Source organism: Capricornis sumatraensis, chromosome 8, assembly GCF_032405125.1.
Source record: "Capricornis sumatraensis isolate serow.1 chromosome 8, serow.2, whole genome shotgun sequence".
Classification (NCBI taxonomy): domain Eukaryota; kingdom Metazoa; phylum Chordata; class Mammalia; order Artiodactyla; family Bovidae; genus Capricornis; species Capricornis sumatraensis.
The window spans coordinates 107,397,538-107,411,952 of record NC_091076.1 but is presented as its reverse complement, the minus strand read 5'-3'; the positions used below and the strand labels follow the sequence as shown (position 1 = coordinate 107,411,952).

General features: G+C 56.6%; 1 protein-coding gene across 1 annotated transcript in view; it reads right to left on the bottom strand.

Annotated features, from left to right (window-relative positions):
• Window positions 1-2,617: 2,617 nt before the first annotated feature.
• SDK2 (sidekick cell adhesion molecule 2) overlaps window positions 2,618-14,415 on the bottom strand; it is a 161,183-nt gene continuing 149,385 nt past the window's right edge. Inside the window, exons 47-48 of the mRNA XM_068977528.1 lie at window positions 13,119-13,245; window positions 2,618-2,971 (exon numbers count right to left, since the gene is read on the bottom strand). Of these exons, the coding sequence (XP_068833629.1) occupies window positions 2,618-2,971; window positions 13,119-13,245 (481 nt within the window). The remainder of the gene's footprint in view (window positions 2,972-13,118; window positions 13,246-14,415) is intronic.

Below are 14,415 nucleotides of genomic sequence, written 5' to 3'. Positions count from 1 at the left end.
GCTCCTCGAAGAGCCCTGGTTGGCAGTGTCCTCGCCTTGCCCTTTCAGACAACAGAGCCCAGCCTCGCCTCACGCGGGCGAGCCTCACGCTGCCTGTCTCACTGGAGGCAGTCGGCCCCTCCGAGGGGCTTGCTGACGCAGGTACGCCGCGCAGTGTGTGTGTGTGTGTGTGCGTGTGTGTGTGTGTGTGTGTGCGTGTGTGTGTGTGTGTGCGTGTGTGTGTGCGTGTGTGTGTGTCCGCGCACGCACGCGTGAGCCCAGGTGAGCGAGAGCCCAGGTGAGCGTGGGCGCCGCCCCACAGGTGCACGCGAGCGTCAGCGCGGGTGTGGAGGCGCGCGTGGGGCGGGGAGGGCGAGCGTCTTAATGCACAAGGTGACCCGCGGAAGGCAAAAGGGATTTGGCCTCCTATGACCTGTATGCGAGTGTACACACAGCGTTTCTCCCAGTCCCGGCTCCCTCCCCCCAGTCCCTCCCTGGGCTGGGCAAAAAGAGGTTCTTCATGTAAACCAGGAAGAACTTTCTATGGTTCAACACACAGCAGAGAAACGGATGAGGTGGTTCTAAAGAGAGAGGGAGGGAAGAGCAACTGCCAGATGAGTCTCAGGCCTGTGTCCTCCCTGGGGGGAAAGACCCTGCTTCCCTTTCTAGACCCCCTGAGCTGGGAAGGTGCTGTTTGGACCCCAGAGGTGGGTCAGCCGTATGTGGAGCCATCTTCCCACTTTTCCCCATCATGTTTCCTGGGGGTCCCAGTGCCTGGGGAGGAGCCCCCAGCTGGGTGGCATGCCCTTTCCACCGGCCCCTGGCCCTGGTTCCATTCCAGGCACCCGTGTTGGTGGGGAGGGGGACAGCCCTGCAACGTCCTTGGCTTGTTTCTCAGCTCCTTCCTCGTTCTCCACGTTGCCCTCAGTGGGGCGTGGCCTCCTCCCCGGTGGTCAGCCTGGCGGGCGACTGGGACTGGAGCTCCCCACTGAGGGGTTCCACCTCGGCCACCCCTCTCCCAGAGGAGCCTGGGGGGTGGGCCCCTTTGCAGGGCTCCGGGGTGGGTGGGGTGGGGTGGGCACCCAGGGAATTTGCTGGAAAGGCTCCTCCTTAAACCCTTGCATCCGGAAACTCTGAGCTGATGGGAAGACCCAGGACACCAGAAGTAGCTTTTTAAAGAACATTCCTCAGGGCAACTCACATGTGTGTGTGTGAAAGCTCTGCCTCCCATCAGCTACAATTGTCCCGTGGTCCCATCTGACCCGCTCCTCTGGAGGCCTGTCTGTACACCCCGGGAGCTCGTGTCCAGTTTGGAGGAGGCCCCTCCTTGCTGAGCCGAGTCTGGAAGACGTTTCTGAGGGTTGCGGTGGCCTCTGCCTTTGTAAACCAGGTGCTGGGAGCTCCAGCCTCTGCACCAGGGACTTGGCCCGCCCCTTGGGCTCCTGCGCCCCTGTGCTGAGGCGGCAGGGGTCTTAGACACGAAGAACAGTAGGCTGGGAACGAGGGACACAGATCTTAAAGTGAGTGTCCTGCTGGCTAGGAGGACCCAAAGAGATTTCTCCTGGGGAGGATCCCTGGACCCTTTTCCTTGCGAGTGCATGGTGTGTCTATGTAGGGGGTGGTGTGTGTGTGTGTGTGTGTGTGTGTAAAGGTGTCATGCCTCACCCCAGCCTAGCCTGCAGTCCCTTTTCTTGTCTCTGTAGCCCCCTTTTCTGTCTTCCTTTAAGAAGGTGGGTGGGGGGGGGGCAGATGGTACCTGAATTAGAAGAAAGAAGAAAGTCCAAGCATCCTTCTTCCAGTCCCGACAGCCTGCCCCACGCTCCGTTATTCCAGGGATGCTGGGCCGGCGCCCCCCCCGCCCCCCACCCCGTTCCCGAGTCCATCTCTCTCAGTCTGTGCTCAGGGGATGGGGGTGGGTAAGTGAATTCAAGTAAAGGAATGACTGGGTTCAGTGGGTAGGAGTTGGGAGCATCCCCCCAGCCCCAGGGACCTCCTCTTCCTTGTGTTCACAACAGAAAGGTCAGTTAGGAGCAAGGAGCTGGGTAGGCAGTCTCACCCCTGAGCTGGTTTCGTTTTCCTAAATAAACCAGATGCTTGGTGGGGACACTGGGCGGGGGAGGAGGCAGGCTGCAGGGGGCGGGGGGAGGGGCGCCTGCCCCCCGGGAGGCCCGTCCTGGCACCAGCCAGCACTGGGTCCCGAGCTGCAGCACATGCGGAAAGGTGCAGCCGGCTGGACTTCCAGAAGCTTCCTGGCCCCGGTCACGCCCACCTGACGGCCCTCCAGTCCTTGCCTTCCCTGCCTCCTTCCCTCCATCGGCCTAAACTCACCGGCGTCCACCGTAGCCGCCCCCACCCCGCCCCCCGCTCAGCCTCTTGAAGCCGCAGCGAACCCCACAATCTCGAAGCCACACACGTCCCCTCGCGGTTTTTCTCCATGCTTCTCCACACCGGCTTTGCTGGCCCTGGAATCTCTGGAAAAATAAACTCAGGAGGTGAAAAGTTGACTTGGTTTCTTGGTGTTTTTGTTTTTTGGCAGGCGGTGCGGGGAGGGGTGGAGAGGAGCTGGGTGCCGTGTTTTCTTTTTCCTCTTCCGCCGAGGAGGACCAGGACGAGGAAGAGGACGAGGACGAGGACGACATCAAACGAAGGATGAAAACCCTGCGATGGGGGCCCGGGAGCCGGGGGCGAGGCTGCTGGGGGGACGGTAGAGGGTGCTCTGCTGGCTCGGGGGGTTCTGGGGGTTCTGGGGCGTTGGGGTCCGACTGGCCTTGGGCCGGAAGAGGCTGCCCTGCTGGGCGCTGCTGCTGTTGGAGAGGGTGGCGTGGTCCGGCTCGCCCGGGTCACTCTCCGTGTAGCTGTAGGCCTGGGCCCGAGAGAGGCCCTTCTGCTGGCGGCGCCAGGAGTTGTAATAGGTGGGGTCGCTGATGTAGTGGTTGACGAAAGAATGGGCCTTCTGGTGGCTCGCGTCAACCTCGTACTCGCTGTCGCTTCCCTGGGAGGACAGAGAACCGATGGGGTGTCAGTGACCCTGGGGACTCGTCGGCACAGTCAGGGCTGGGAGGCGCAGAGCACTCCGGGCCAAATCGCCTCTCAGCCTCCTCCGCGCCCTGCACCGTGAGCATCTCAGCCCCGAGTCTGCCACGGGGGTGAAAGGCATTCAGAACACGTGATGGGTAGGAAGTGTCTCCTCCAGAGCTGGCACAGAGCCTGCGGACGCCGACGTGACCCACAAGACCCAAGTTCTAAGCTTTTGAAAAAAATCAAAGTGAGGGATGGGATGCCGGGTGGGAGGGAGGCTCAAGAGGGAGGGAATATATATGTTATACATTTATGTTATATGTTATACATATATGTTATATGTTATATGTTATACATATATACACAATATGTTATATATATACATGTATACGTATATACACAATATATATATGTTATACATATATATACACAATATATGTATATATTAACACTTATAGTTGATTCATACTACACAGTAGCAATCACCACAACACTGAAAAGCAATTATACTCCAACTGAAAAATAAATTTCGATTAAAAAAGAAAAAGAGCTCCATGAATCCGTAAAAGAAAAAAAATCAAGGTGAAATTCACACCACAGTCGAGGGTCTGATTCACCGGCATTCGGTATGTGCACACTGTCGGGCAGCCATCACTTCTTTTCATTTCAAAGCATTTCCGTCATCACCCCAGAGTAAAACCCTGTGCCCACTAAGCAGTCGCTCCCCACTTCCTCCTCCCCAACCTGCTGCCCCCAACCCCACCCCTGGCAACCACCCATCCACTCTCGTCTCCCGGATTGACCCATTCTGGATATTGCATAAAAATGGAATCACACCACATGCAGCTTCTGTGTCTGAGCTTCTTTCATTTAGTATGGTGTTTTCCGAGGTTGCACGCGTCATGGTTCTTTCCTTTCTGTATTTCTGATGCTTTGTTATTTTTGCTGACCCTGGAGGGACTGCCCCTCCCAAGACTAGACAGGTCTTAGAGAGCAAGCAGCTTTTTATGCCCAGAGCCCCTGCCTGCATTGCCTCCTCTGATGGGCGCTTACACGCTGACTTGGACCCACTATTGCCTGCCTCCAGTCACCCCAGGGTCAGGTACCAGACAACTAGGGGCAGCCCCGACCCTCCAGGGTCCCCTGAATTCATTCAAACTCTGCTAAGCCTGCTTGCCCTGCCTCTGCTGCTGCTGCTAAGTCGCTTCAGTTGTGTCCGACTCTGTGCGACCCCAGAGATGGCAGCCCACCAGGCTCCCCCGTCCCTGGGATTCTCCAGGCAAGAACACTGGAGTGGGTTGCCATTTCCTTCTCCAATGAATGAAAGTGAAGAGTGAAAGTGAAGTCACTCAGTCGTGTCTGACTCTTCGCGACCCCATGGACTGTAGCCCACCGGGCTCCTCCATCCATGGGATTTTCCAGGCAAGAGTACTGGAGTTGGGTGCCATCGCCTTCTCCGGCCCTGCCTCTGGGAATCTGAATACAGGGCACGGGGTGAGTTTTCCTGTTTCCTTCCTGCTCCATCCGCCTCCTCACCAAGCCTGGTACCTGGTCGTGTGGCTCCACGTGGCCTGTTGTGCCTGCTCTTCTGGGGATCTGTGAATAGCAAGCTATCTTTCCACTAGCAGTCATCTCCTGATCTGCTGGCCTCATCGAACCTGAAGAATAACCAACCGACACTTAAAAATAGAGGTTCAGGGACCTCCCTGGTGGTCCAATGGTTAAGAATCCACCTGGCAACGCAGGGGATGTGGGTTTGATCCCTGGTTGGGGAACTAAGACTCTCCATGCCACGGAGAAAGTACACCTGAGCACTCTGGAGCCTGAACACAGCTACCGAGCTGGCACACCCCAACTGGAGAGTCCGCACACTGCAACAGAAGCTCCCATGCGCTGCAACCGAGACTTGATGCAACCAAATAGATAAATAAAAACAAATCTTTAAGACAGTAAAGCAGAGGCCCACGCACGATACACTGAGCTCCAGTCCTGGTCCAGCCTCTGACTTACTGTGTGACTGGGGACAAAGCCAGGACCAGATTGGAAGGCCTTCAGAGGCTCCTGGCGCTGAACAAAATGCTGATGCTCACCCACGTGTGATCCAAAACAAAAGCCACACTCAGTTACAAAAGAAGCATGAGAAAGGTTATTAACAGAAGTTCTGAATTTTCACACGGTGATGACCCTGAGGCTCTGGGGGAGAAATAAAAAAAAATTAAATTATCCTTAATACGGTTGATATTCTGGCATCCTTGGCCCGTGCTCTAGCTGGCTTTTGGGAAAATCGGTGCAAGACAAGAGTCCATCTGGTTTGTAAAGTAACATTCGACTCTGAATTGTGGAGCTAAAAATATCATGTATCTCTTCCCCACCCCCAGCTCCCAGTGATGTTTTGAGAACTAAAAAGACAGCAGATGGAAAGGCCTTTAGAACTCTCTGGAAGGGATGCACTGGTTTTAGTGAACAGTACATGCTCAACAAATATCATTCCAGAAGACCAAGCTCGAGTTGCCTCATCTCTGCCCAGTGAATACATGCTTAGAGGCAGTAAATTCATTTTATCAGCCGGAGTGGAATACACATTGGCAAAACCCTGCAGTCCAGTGAGCCTAGTATAAACAAGTCCGGGATAATCATCTGTGTCTTGCTCTACAGGCGAAGAAAATGGAGGGCTTCCCTGGTCGTTTGATGATTGAGAACCCACCTTCCAACAGAAGGGACGCCGGTTCGATACCTGGTCTGGGAAGATTCCACATGCCCCGGGGCAGCTGAGCCCGTGAGCCACAACCACTGAAGCCGGAGCGCGCCTAGATCCCCTGCCCCACGACACAGAAGCCCCTGCAGAGGGGAGCCTGCGCACGGCCTCTACCCACCGCAGCCAGAAGCTAAGCACAGAAATCTTAGAAAAGGAAAAAAAAGAAAATGGAGCGTTGCCCTTGCCCGAAGGTTCTGAGCTATGTATGGGAAAGGTAGTGTGCACCTGTTTTCAGGAACTCAAAGCCCTTTATGGCATCTAAGCCTTCAAGAGAAATGGGTACAAAGCACAGAACTAAAATGACACCAACTCTGGAGCAGGCTCTCTGCCAGACAGGAGGAAACGCTGACTTGCGTCTTTAAATTTCACACCTCTGTGCTGCAGCTACGATGATGCTACTACCTGAGTGCTGATGAGAGAGTGATGGTTTTGCCCAAGGAAAGGATGAGCTGGACCTGAGCGCGGACTGGCCTGATTTTCCGAAATGTACACACGCTCTGAACTCCCGAACTCCTGCCTGGAGGTCACAAGATGGGAAGGGGAACTCCTCTGTCCTCGAGGGGGATGTTAAATGCTCCCAGACTGCTCTGCTGATTCATGTGCTCTGGCTCTCCTCCTCCCTCCCCCTCCCCAGCCCCCACAGCGCTCCCGCCACCCCAGCAGGCACTCCCAGGACCCCCACCGTCTTGGCAGGCAGGGCCACGACAATGGAGAGTCCCTCACTCTCCCTCGCTCGTGCTCCCCGTGACGCAGAGCAGCACAATACAAGCGCTTTCTTTGCTGACAGCCCAGCTGCCAGCCCAGGAGCGAACAAAGGGGCTGCAGAGACCGCAGGGCTCCGTGTGCCAAGGGCAGGCAAGGGGGCCGGGGGTGGGCTCCTGAAGCCCGGGCCGCAGTGAGGCCGGCCCAGGGGTAGGAGGTCTGAGCCAGACGTGGAGGATACGGGAGGCTGGTGGGGCGCGGTCCCTGGGATCCGGGCGCAGTGAGGGTCTGTGAGTGTGGGGATTGAGAGACGGCCCCCACAATTTTCCCTGCAGGTCAGCGCCCTCTTGGAGGGCACCATCAACCGGCTGGAGTGGCTGCGAGATGTTCCAGAACTTCAGCCAGCCCCAGGCCCCAGCCTTGGAGAGGCATCCCCAAATCACTGTGGGTCTGGAGTGAATGAGTCTCCAGGCTAGGGGGGGGAAGACAGAGGCACCACCTGACTCTGTCCCTTCCCAGCTGGGTAAGTGTGGGCCTATCACTTATCCTCTCTCGGCCTCAGTATCCCGGTCAGTACAATGGGTGGGTCCTGACGTTAACAGGATGAACTGAGCTAATATATGCGAGAACAGCGTAAAGGTATCATTAGGGGGAAAGTGAAAGGGGTCTGTGTGACATGGGGCCTGAAGCCCCTCTGGGAAGGATCACAGGGGCACAGGATAGGGGAGACTGACTCATATCTTCAATTGAGTTTCTTTTTGCCGCACCGAGCAGCTTGCAGGATCTTAGCTCCCTGACCAGGGAGTGAACTCACACCGCAGACTTACCACTAGACCGCCAGGGAAGTCCCAAGGGGAGGCTGACCCAGGGAAGGAGACACCCTCGGAAGGAGAATGCTTGGTTCCTGACTGCCCACAACCCCACTGCCACCCCCAGGATGAAGCTGTGACTAGCAGGGTGGGGAAGGAGCCTCTCTGGCCCTCCTGGGGCCCAAACCAAAGCCCATTCATCAAATCATCTCCTGCCTTAAGGAGCACCTTAAGTTAAGCACCTACTGTGTGCCACCGGACTGGGACACCAAGCCAGTAGAGGAGGGGTGTGGCGGGGCGGGGGTCGGGGGGCGGCTAGAGTCTGGCCCGCCCCTTCCCCAGCTCCCCAACACCGCAGGAGGGGGTCTCTGCATGCACACTCCCCTCTGTCTCCACCTCGGAGAACATCTGTTTCTTTTCTGGATGGGGGTGGGGTAAGAAGAGAAGAAAGAAAGCGAGGGGGGGGACCAGGGGCTCCCACTCCTGCTTTCAACTCTTGCCCGGCCCTCAGTAATTGAATGCAGCTTCCCAGTCGCCGGCCCAGCACAAAGGGGGCCTTTCATGGCCAGTCCCTGGCTGCCAGGCAATCAGGCCACCGCTTCAGCTCCCAGGCCTCTTAACAGCAGCTCAAAGCCACTCCATCAGCAATTACCGGGGCCCGGGGAAGGGGGAGAGGGCAGCCTCCAGGCTCAGAGTGAGCGAGGTGGGGACCTGAGGGAGGGAGGACCCTGAGAAAGGGCCGAGACAAAAGAGAGGGAGCAAAGGAAGGCCTCTTTTCTGCTTCTTTCTGGAAGCAGGGACAGTGGTATCGGATCAGCAGGAGACAGGCAAGTGCTGTCCTGGGCTTGGGGACCAGGCAGAGAGCCCTTGGTATGTGTGTGTCCCACTCTCTGTGACCCCCTGGACTGCAGCGTGCCAGGCTCCTCTGTCCACGGGCCTCTCCAGGCAAGAGTGCTGGAGTGGGTCGCCATGCCCTCCTCCACGGGATCTTCCTGGCCCGGGACAGAACCCTCATTCCCTCGAGTCTCCTGCAGGTGGCTTCTTCACTAACTGCGCCACTGGGGAGTCCACCTGGGAGCCCTTATCTTGTGGAATCTCAGAAGCCTGGTGGGAAAGTGTTGCCCCAGGTGGGGTGTTATGCTGGGCAGCTCCTTTGGAGACTGGCAGCTGGAGCCCCTCCCCGACCTGTGGTCCAGGTTCCCCCCGGAGGACATTTTCCTCCAGGGTTCCTGGGCTCCTTACTCCTCCCAGGTGCTAGAGAGGGCCCGACCTGTGCGTGGCCACTAACTCCATCCAGGCCTCCCCCAGGGGTCATGGGTTAGGAAGTGCCTTTCTTAAACAACCCTTAGAGCCACTCCTACTCTTCAGATTGGGTGCTCAATGAACAATATACAATCTAACATGTCCTATGTATTGATAACATAAAGGAAGCTGAGCGCCGAAGAATTGATGCTTTTGAACTGTGGTGTTGGAGAAGACTCTTGAGAGTCCCTTGGACTGCAAGGAGATCGACCAGTCCATCTTAAAGGAAACCAGTCCTGAATATTCACTGGAAAGATTGATGTTGAAACTGAAACTCCAATACTTTGGCCACCTGATGTGAAGAGCTGACTCATTTGAAAAGCCCCTGATGCTGGGAAAGATCGCAGGTGGGAGGAGAAGGGGACAACAGAGGATGAGATGGTTGGATGGCATCACTGACTCAATGGACATGAATTTGAGTAAACTCTGGGAGTTGGTGATGGACAGGGAGGCCTGGTGTGCTGCAGTCCATGGGGTTGCAAAGAGTCGGACACGACTGAGCGACTGAACTGAACGGAACTGATTGATAATTCCTTTTTCTTATAGGCTCAATTTCACGATAATGAGCTTACAGGGCTGACCCAGGACATCACAGAGAACTGAGTACTGATTAAGAGAGGCTTGCCATCGCCTTGGAATTTCTCTCCCATTGAGATTTACTGTGTGCTAACTATGTGATTTTTCTACCCATCGTGGGCTCTGACTTTGAAATGAAGCTGGACGGTGGCCATACTTCGTCTTTAGAAGTTCCATCACAGAAGCCTCAGCCTTTGTGGGTCCCCCTGCCGGGGAACCTCCTTCTCCTAGACCCCTGCAGACACGGCCCCTAGCCCCACCCTGTGCCTTCTGGAGGGAAACCGGCCCCTCCCTCCTCCAGCCTCCACCCACAGCCCCGTTCTGGCCTTTCCCACATGGCAGCATGTGTGTTTGTTTGTAAGAAGCCTTGACTTTGTGTTTATTCCCATATTACAGGGAAATGGCTGGGTAGCTAGAAATGGAAGAATCCAGTTCTGGAGGGTGACTTTTGGGTGGTCTGATTTAGAGTTCCAACCAGGTGGCACGGGCGGAATTCACTCTCCGGGGGCCTGGGGGGCGGGGACTTCAGGAAGACAGCCGGCCTGAGGGGTCGGGGGTTGGCTGCTGACCCTGAAGGAGGTGCCCAGGAGGACTGTGAGCACCGGAGCTAGAAGTCGTGAGGCTGGGTGCCGCTTGTTCTGGACACTGACGTGCAGTCCAGCTGCCTCTCACGGGGGCGAGCAAGCAGCACGGGGAGTCATTTATGGAGAGCGCTGGCGTCTGCAGAGATGAAAGGGCCCAGGCAGACCCTGGGAGGTTCGGCCACCAGTCCGTGTCCCCCCGCCCCAGGGCACTGGTACGCTGAGCATCACTCAGTGGACATCTGAGGGCGGCCAGCTGCTCTGTCTCCCATCTGCCCCCCACTCCAGCCCACCCGGAGCCCAGATCCTGAGTTTGCATGTTTGGACTTGAGTCAACTCACTTACAGAGAAGGCAATGGCACCCCACTCCAGTACTCTTGCCTGGAAAATCCCATGGACGGAGGAGCCTGGTAGGCTGCAGTCCATGGGGTTGCTAAGAGTCGGACACGACTGAGCTACTTCACTTTCACTTTTCTTTCATGCATTGGAGAAGGAAATGGCAACCCACTCCAGTGTTCTTGCCTGGAGAATCCCAGGGACGGCAGGAGCCTAGTGGGCTGCTGTCTATGGGGTCGCACAGAGTCGGACACGACTGAAGCGACTTAGCAGCGGCAGCAGCAGCAACTCGCTTAAGCGCTCTGACCCATTTTTCCATTCATACAAAGAAGATGTGACTGAGGCCTGCCTCGGAGGGGCGGGTGAAGCTACCCTGTGGTGGGGCGCTCGGGTGGCCCACGGCGGGTGCAGCTGTTGTCATCAGCCACTGTGAAGGGCCTCTTTGAATGTCTGAGATCTGATGCTGGTTGAAAAGGAATAACTTACAACCACAAATCTTTGATTCTCTATCCTGCTAACCATACTTGGTCTTGAGTCTGTTCAGCCTGATGACCTTCTCCAATGACCCTTTCATGGTTTCAACAGACACGCACAGAGTGATTGCCTCCCAGTGACGTGCAGGACACAGGGTACGGCATGAACACAACTGTCACGGTCCCTGCCCTCAGGGAACTCGTGGTGGTGGTTTAGTTGCTAAGCTGTGTCCAACTCTTCTGACCCCATGGACTGTAGCCCACCAGGTCCCTCTGTCCATGGCATTTTCCAGGCAAGAATACTGGAGTGGGTTGCCATTTCCTTCTCCAGGGGATCTTCCTGACCCAGGGACTGAACTCGTGTCTCCTGCCCTCAGGGAACTTAGCTTTCAGAGTAAATAAACCCAGGGATTCCCTGGTGGTCCAGTGGTTAGGACTCTCTGCTTCTACTGCAGCGGGCACTGGTTCAGTTCCTGGTCGGGGAACTAAGATCCCACATGCTGCATGGTGCAGCCCCCCACCACGCCCCCAAAAAGAAAAAGGACAGAGTAAATAAACCCAAGTCAACTGAATCCAGCCCCAAATCAAACCCCGAACTATCCCAAAGGCTGCACGCAGAGCTCCAGGTCTGGGCTGTGGTCCTCAGATCTGGCATTCTGGAACCAGAAAGCCTCCTCTCTAGGGTGTGTGCTCCTGGAGAGGGCAGGGGGCAGGGTAGTGACTGGTCCCAGTTTGCTATGGAAACAGTGTTCAAGTGAAGGGCTTGTTCTGAATAAATGAGACCAATAGCTCTAAGCAGGATTCCGGGTGCTCTGTCCATCCTGGGGTGACTTCTGAAGTGGGCTGCTCCTGGGATGGGAATTCTTCTTCCAGCAACTTCTTCAAGGCTGGGGGGCCCTGGCATGCCTCAGGGGCCAGCTCTGTGTCCCATGTGGGTGTCCCCCAGACTCACGCAGGGTGCTCACAAAGAGCTCCCGGGACTGGGGCAGTCCCTTGTGGACTCAGAGGGTTACTCTCTGAAAGGTCGGGGCTTAGCTGATGAACGTCGATCACAGTGCCCTCTGCAGAAGGTCAGGGGGGCTGAGCAGAGTCAACAGGGAGCCTCTTCTGCCGGCCACCACGATGCCCTCTCCACAGACGGGAAGGGGCTCAAGAAGCCCTTGGTGACAGGTCCACTGACACGGGGAGTCCCTTTAATCTTGGTTTTTGGCTGCATTGTGAGGCATGTGTGATCTTAGCTGCCTGACCAGGGATTGGACCTGTGCCCCCTGCATTGGAAGCCTAGAGTCATAACCACTGGGCCACCAGGGAAGTGTCCCTCTACCTTTTTGACTTTTGCTTTGGGAACCGACAAGCCAAAGGCTCATCACCACCTCTGGGGAGAAAGAAAGAAGAGTGTGCTTCAGGAAGCATGGCCGAGTGAGTGCCAGTACGGGCGTGGCAGCAAACAGTTAACTACTCACAACGAGACGCCACAACCTGGATCACGTGGGTCCCCACGTAAACCAGGCTAAGCTGCGTCTTGGCCCCTGCCCGCTCTGAGCTGTGGTGTCAGCTCCAGCCTCACCGGCTCTGCCAAGCCCGATGGTAACCCTGGAGCTGAGCAAGACAACAATGAGCAAGGGAGAGGCCTTCGGTCCACGGGGCTGCGACCGGACCCCAGGCTGGCTGGCACCTCCTGCCCGACCAGCAGCCCCACTTCCCGCTGGCCTCTCTTCCTTCTCACCCTCTCCCAGGACCGGACAGGAGGTCCAGGGCGTGGGACACCGTGGCCTTTTGCGGCCCCTTCCTTGGCAACCAGCAGGCTTGGCCAAGGCCAGGAGGGCTGGGGCGAGAGGCTGTAACATCACTCGGCTGGAATGCACCAGACCCCTTCTCCCCAAAGCCTGGGGCAGAGTGTCCATGCATGACCCTGCCTGACCAACCAATGGCAGCCTCTCTAAAGCTCCATGTCTCCCAAAGGCACCGTCCCCTTCTCAGTATTAAGAGCTGACGTTCACTGAACGTAACCTCAGCAAATCCTCCCCACTGTCCCATGAGCCCATTCTGCAGCGAGAGAAACTGAGGCTTCAAGATATTACTCAGTACACCCACGACGCCCTTGACTCCTGGGCAGCAGAGCCAGGACGCAACTCGGGTCTGAAGCTCCAAAGCTTAACGCCTTAATGGTCCGCACTACTTTCCAACCTTGGGGGCCCAGCCCCCCACTTCTGGAGCTCATTCTGACCCTGATTAACTAGGTTCAGCTGTTCTCCGGCTCCGGCCGAGCAGGGCTCCGGTGTCTGCGTCCCCCTCGTCTTCGACGAGACAGGCCAGGACGACCGGGGACGGAGCGTGTCAGGGGGCTCCTGCAAGACTCTTGCTCTTGGGAGTTCCAGGGACCCCACCAGCCCAGGGGCAGACTGAGCACAGCTCGGACGTGGCGGTTGACCTCAGTGCGCCGTCCGGGGGATTTCCTGGGGTCCCTCGGTCTTTCCAGCCCATAAAGGGAGGAGGGCAGGAAGCGGTGGGCAGGCCCATACTCCAGGGTGGAGGCTTCACACACCACCCCCACCGTGAGCGGGCACCAGGCCCTCCTGCCCCTCACCTGAGAGTCGGAGATTTCCGAGGGCTTCTCTGTCAGGCTGCTGCTCTCCGCCGGGATGAGGTCATTGTACTTGGTGACGTCCTCGTCGGAGTAGTGAAGGCTGCCTGGGCTGGGCCGAGGGGGAGACCTGGGGAGAGTGGGGGGCTGAAGGGCAGATCTGGGGAGAGTGGGGGGCAGGGGGAAGGCCTGGGGAGAGTGGGGGGCTGAGGGGCAGATCTGAGGAGAGTGGGGGGCTAAGGGGAGACCTGGGGAGAGTGGGGGCGGTGGGCAGGAGGCCCTCTGCGGGTCCCTCCATCTCTCCTTCCTGTGTCTGCACTTTGACAGGCCTGGGCCCTGAGGCGCAGCGTCTCGGGCTGGAGGCCCCAGGGCGGGTGTGTGTGTGTGTGTGTGTGTGTGTGTGTGTGTATGTCCCTAGGGCTTGTAGGTCCAGCACCAACCTCCCAGTATGTGTGTGTGTGTGTGTATCTGTGTGTAAGTCTGTGTGTGTGTGTCTCTCTCTAGGACGTGTCTGTGTGCCTGTGTGTGTCTATATGTGTGCCTGTGTGTGTGTTTATGTGTATGTGTGTCTGTGTGTCTATGTGTGTTTCTGGGTGTGTCTATGTGTGTCTGTGTGACTGTGTGTCTGTGTGTCTGTATGTGTGTCTATGTGTGTGTGTCTATGTGTGTTGGTGTCTGTGTGTCTGTGTCTGTCTTTGTGTGTCTATGTCTGTGTGTGTGTCTATATGTGTCTATGTGTGTGTGTGTCTATATGTGTGTGTGTCTATGTGTATGTGTGTCTGTGTGTGTCTATGTGTGTGTATCTCTATGTGTCTGTTTATGTGTGTGTCTGTGTATGTGTGTGTCTATGTGTGTGTTTGTATATGTGTGTGTGTCTCTGTGTGCATCTATATGTGTGTGTGTCTGTGTCTATGTGTTTGTGTGCGTGTCTCTGTGTATGTGTCTATGCATGTCTCTGTGTGTGTCTATATGTATGTCTGTGTGTCTGTGTGTGTGTGTCTATGCGTGTCTCTGTGTGTGTCTATGTGTGTGTGTGTCTGTGTGTGTGTCTGTGTGTGTCTATATGTGTGTGTGTGTGTGTGTGTCTAGGACTTGTAGGCCCAGGACCAACCTCCCACCCCAGCTCAGGGCCTGGGGCGCTGGGGAGGCTGCGCCTTGATTCTGCAGCGGTGCTCCCAAGGCCCCAGGCAGGGGGAGTCTTGGCAATGAATGTCACACAGCGTTTCTGGGCCCCACTGAGACCCCCCAGCAGTGGAATCTCAGTCTGGACACATGCCCCGCAGACAAGCTCCGCAGGTGA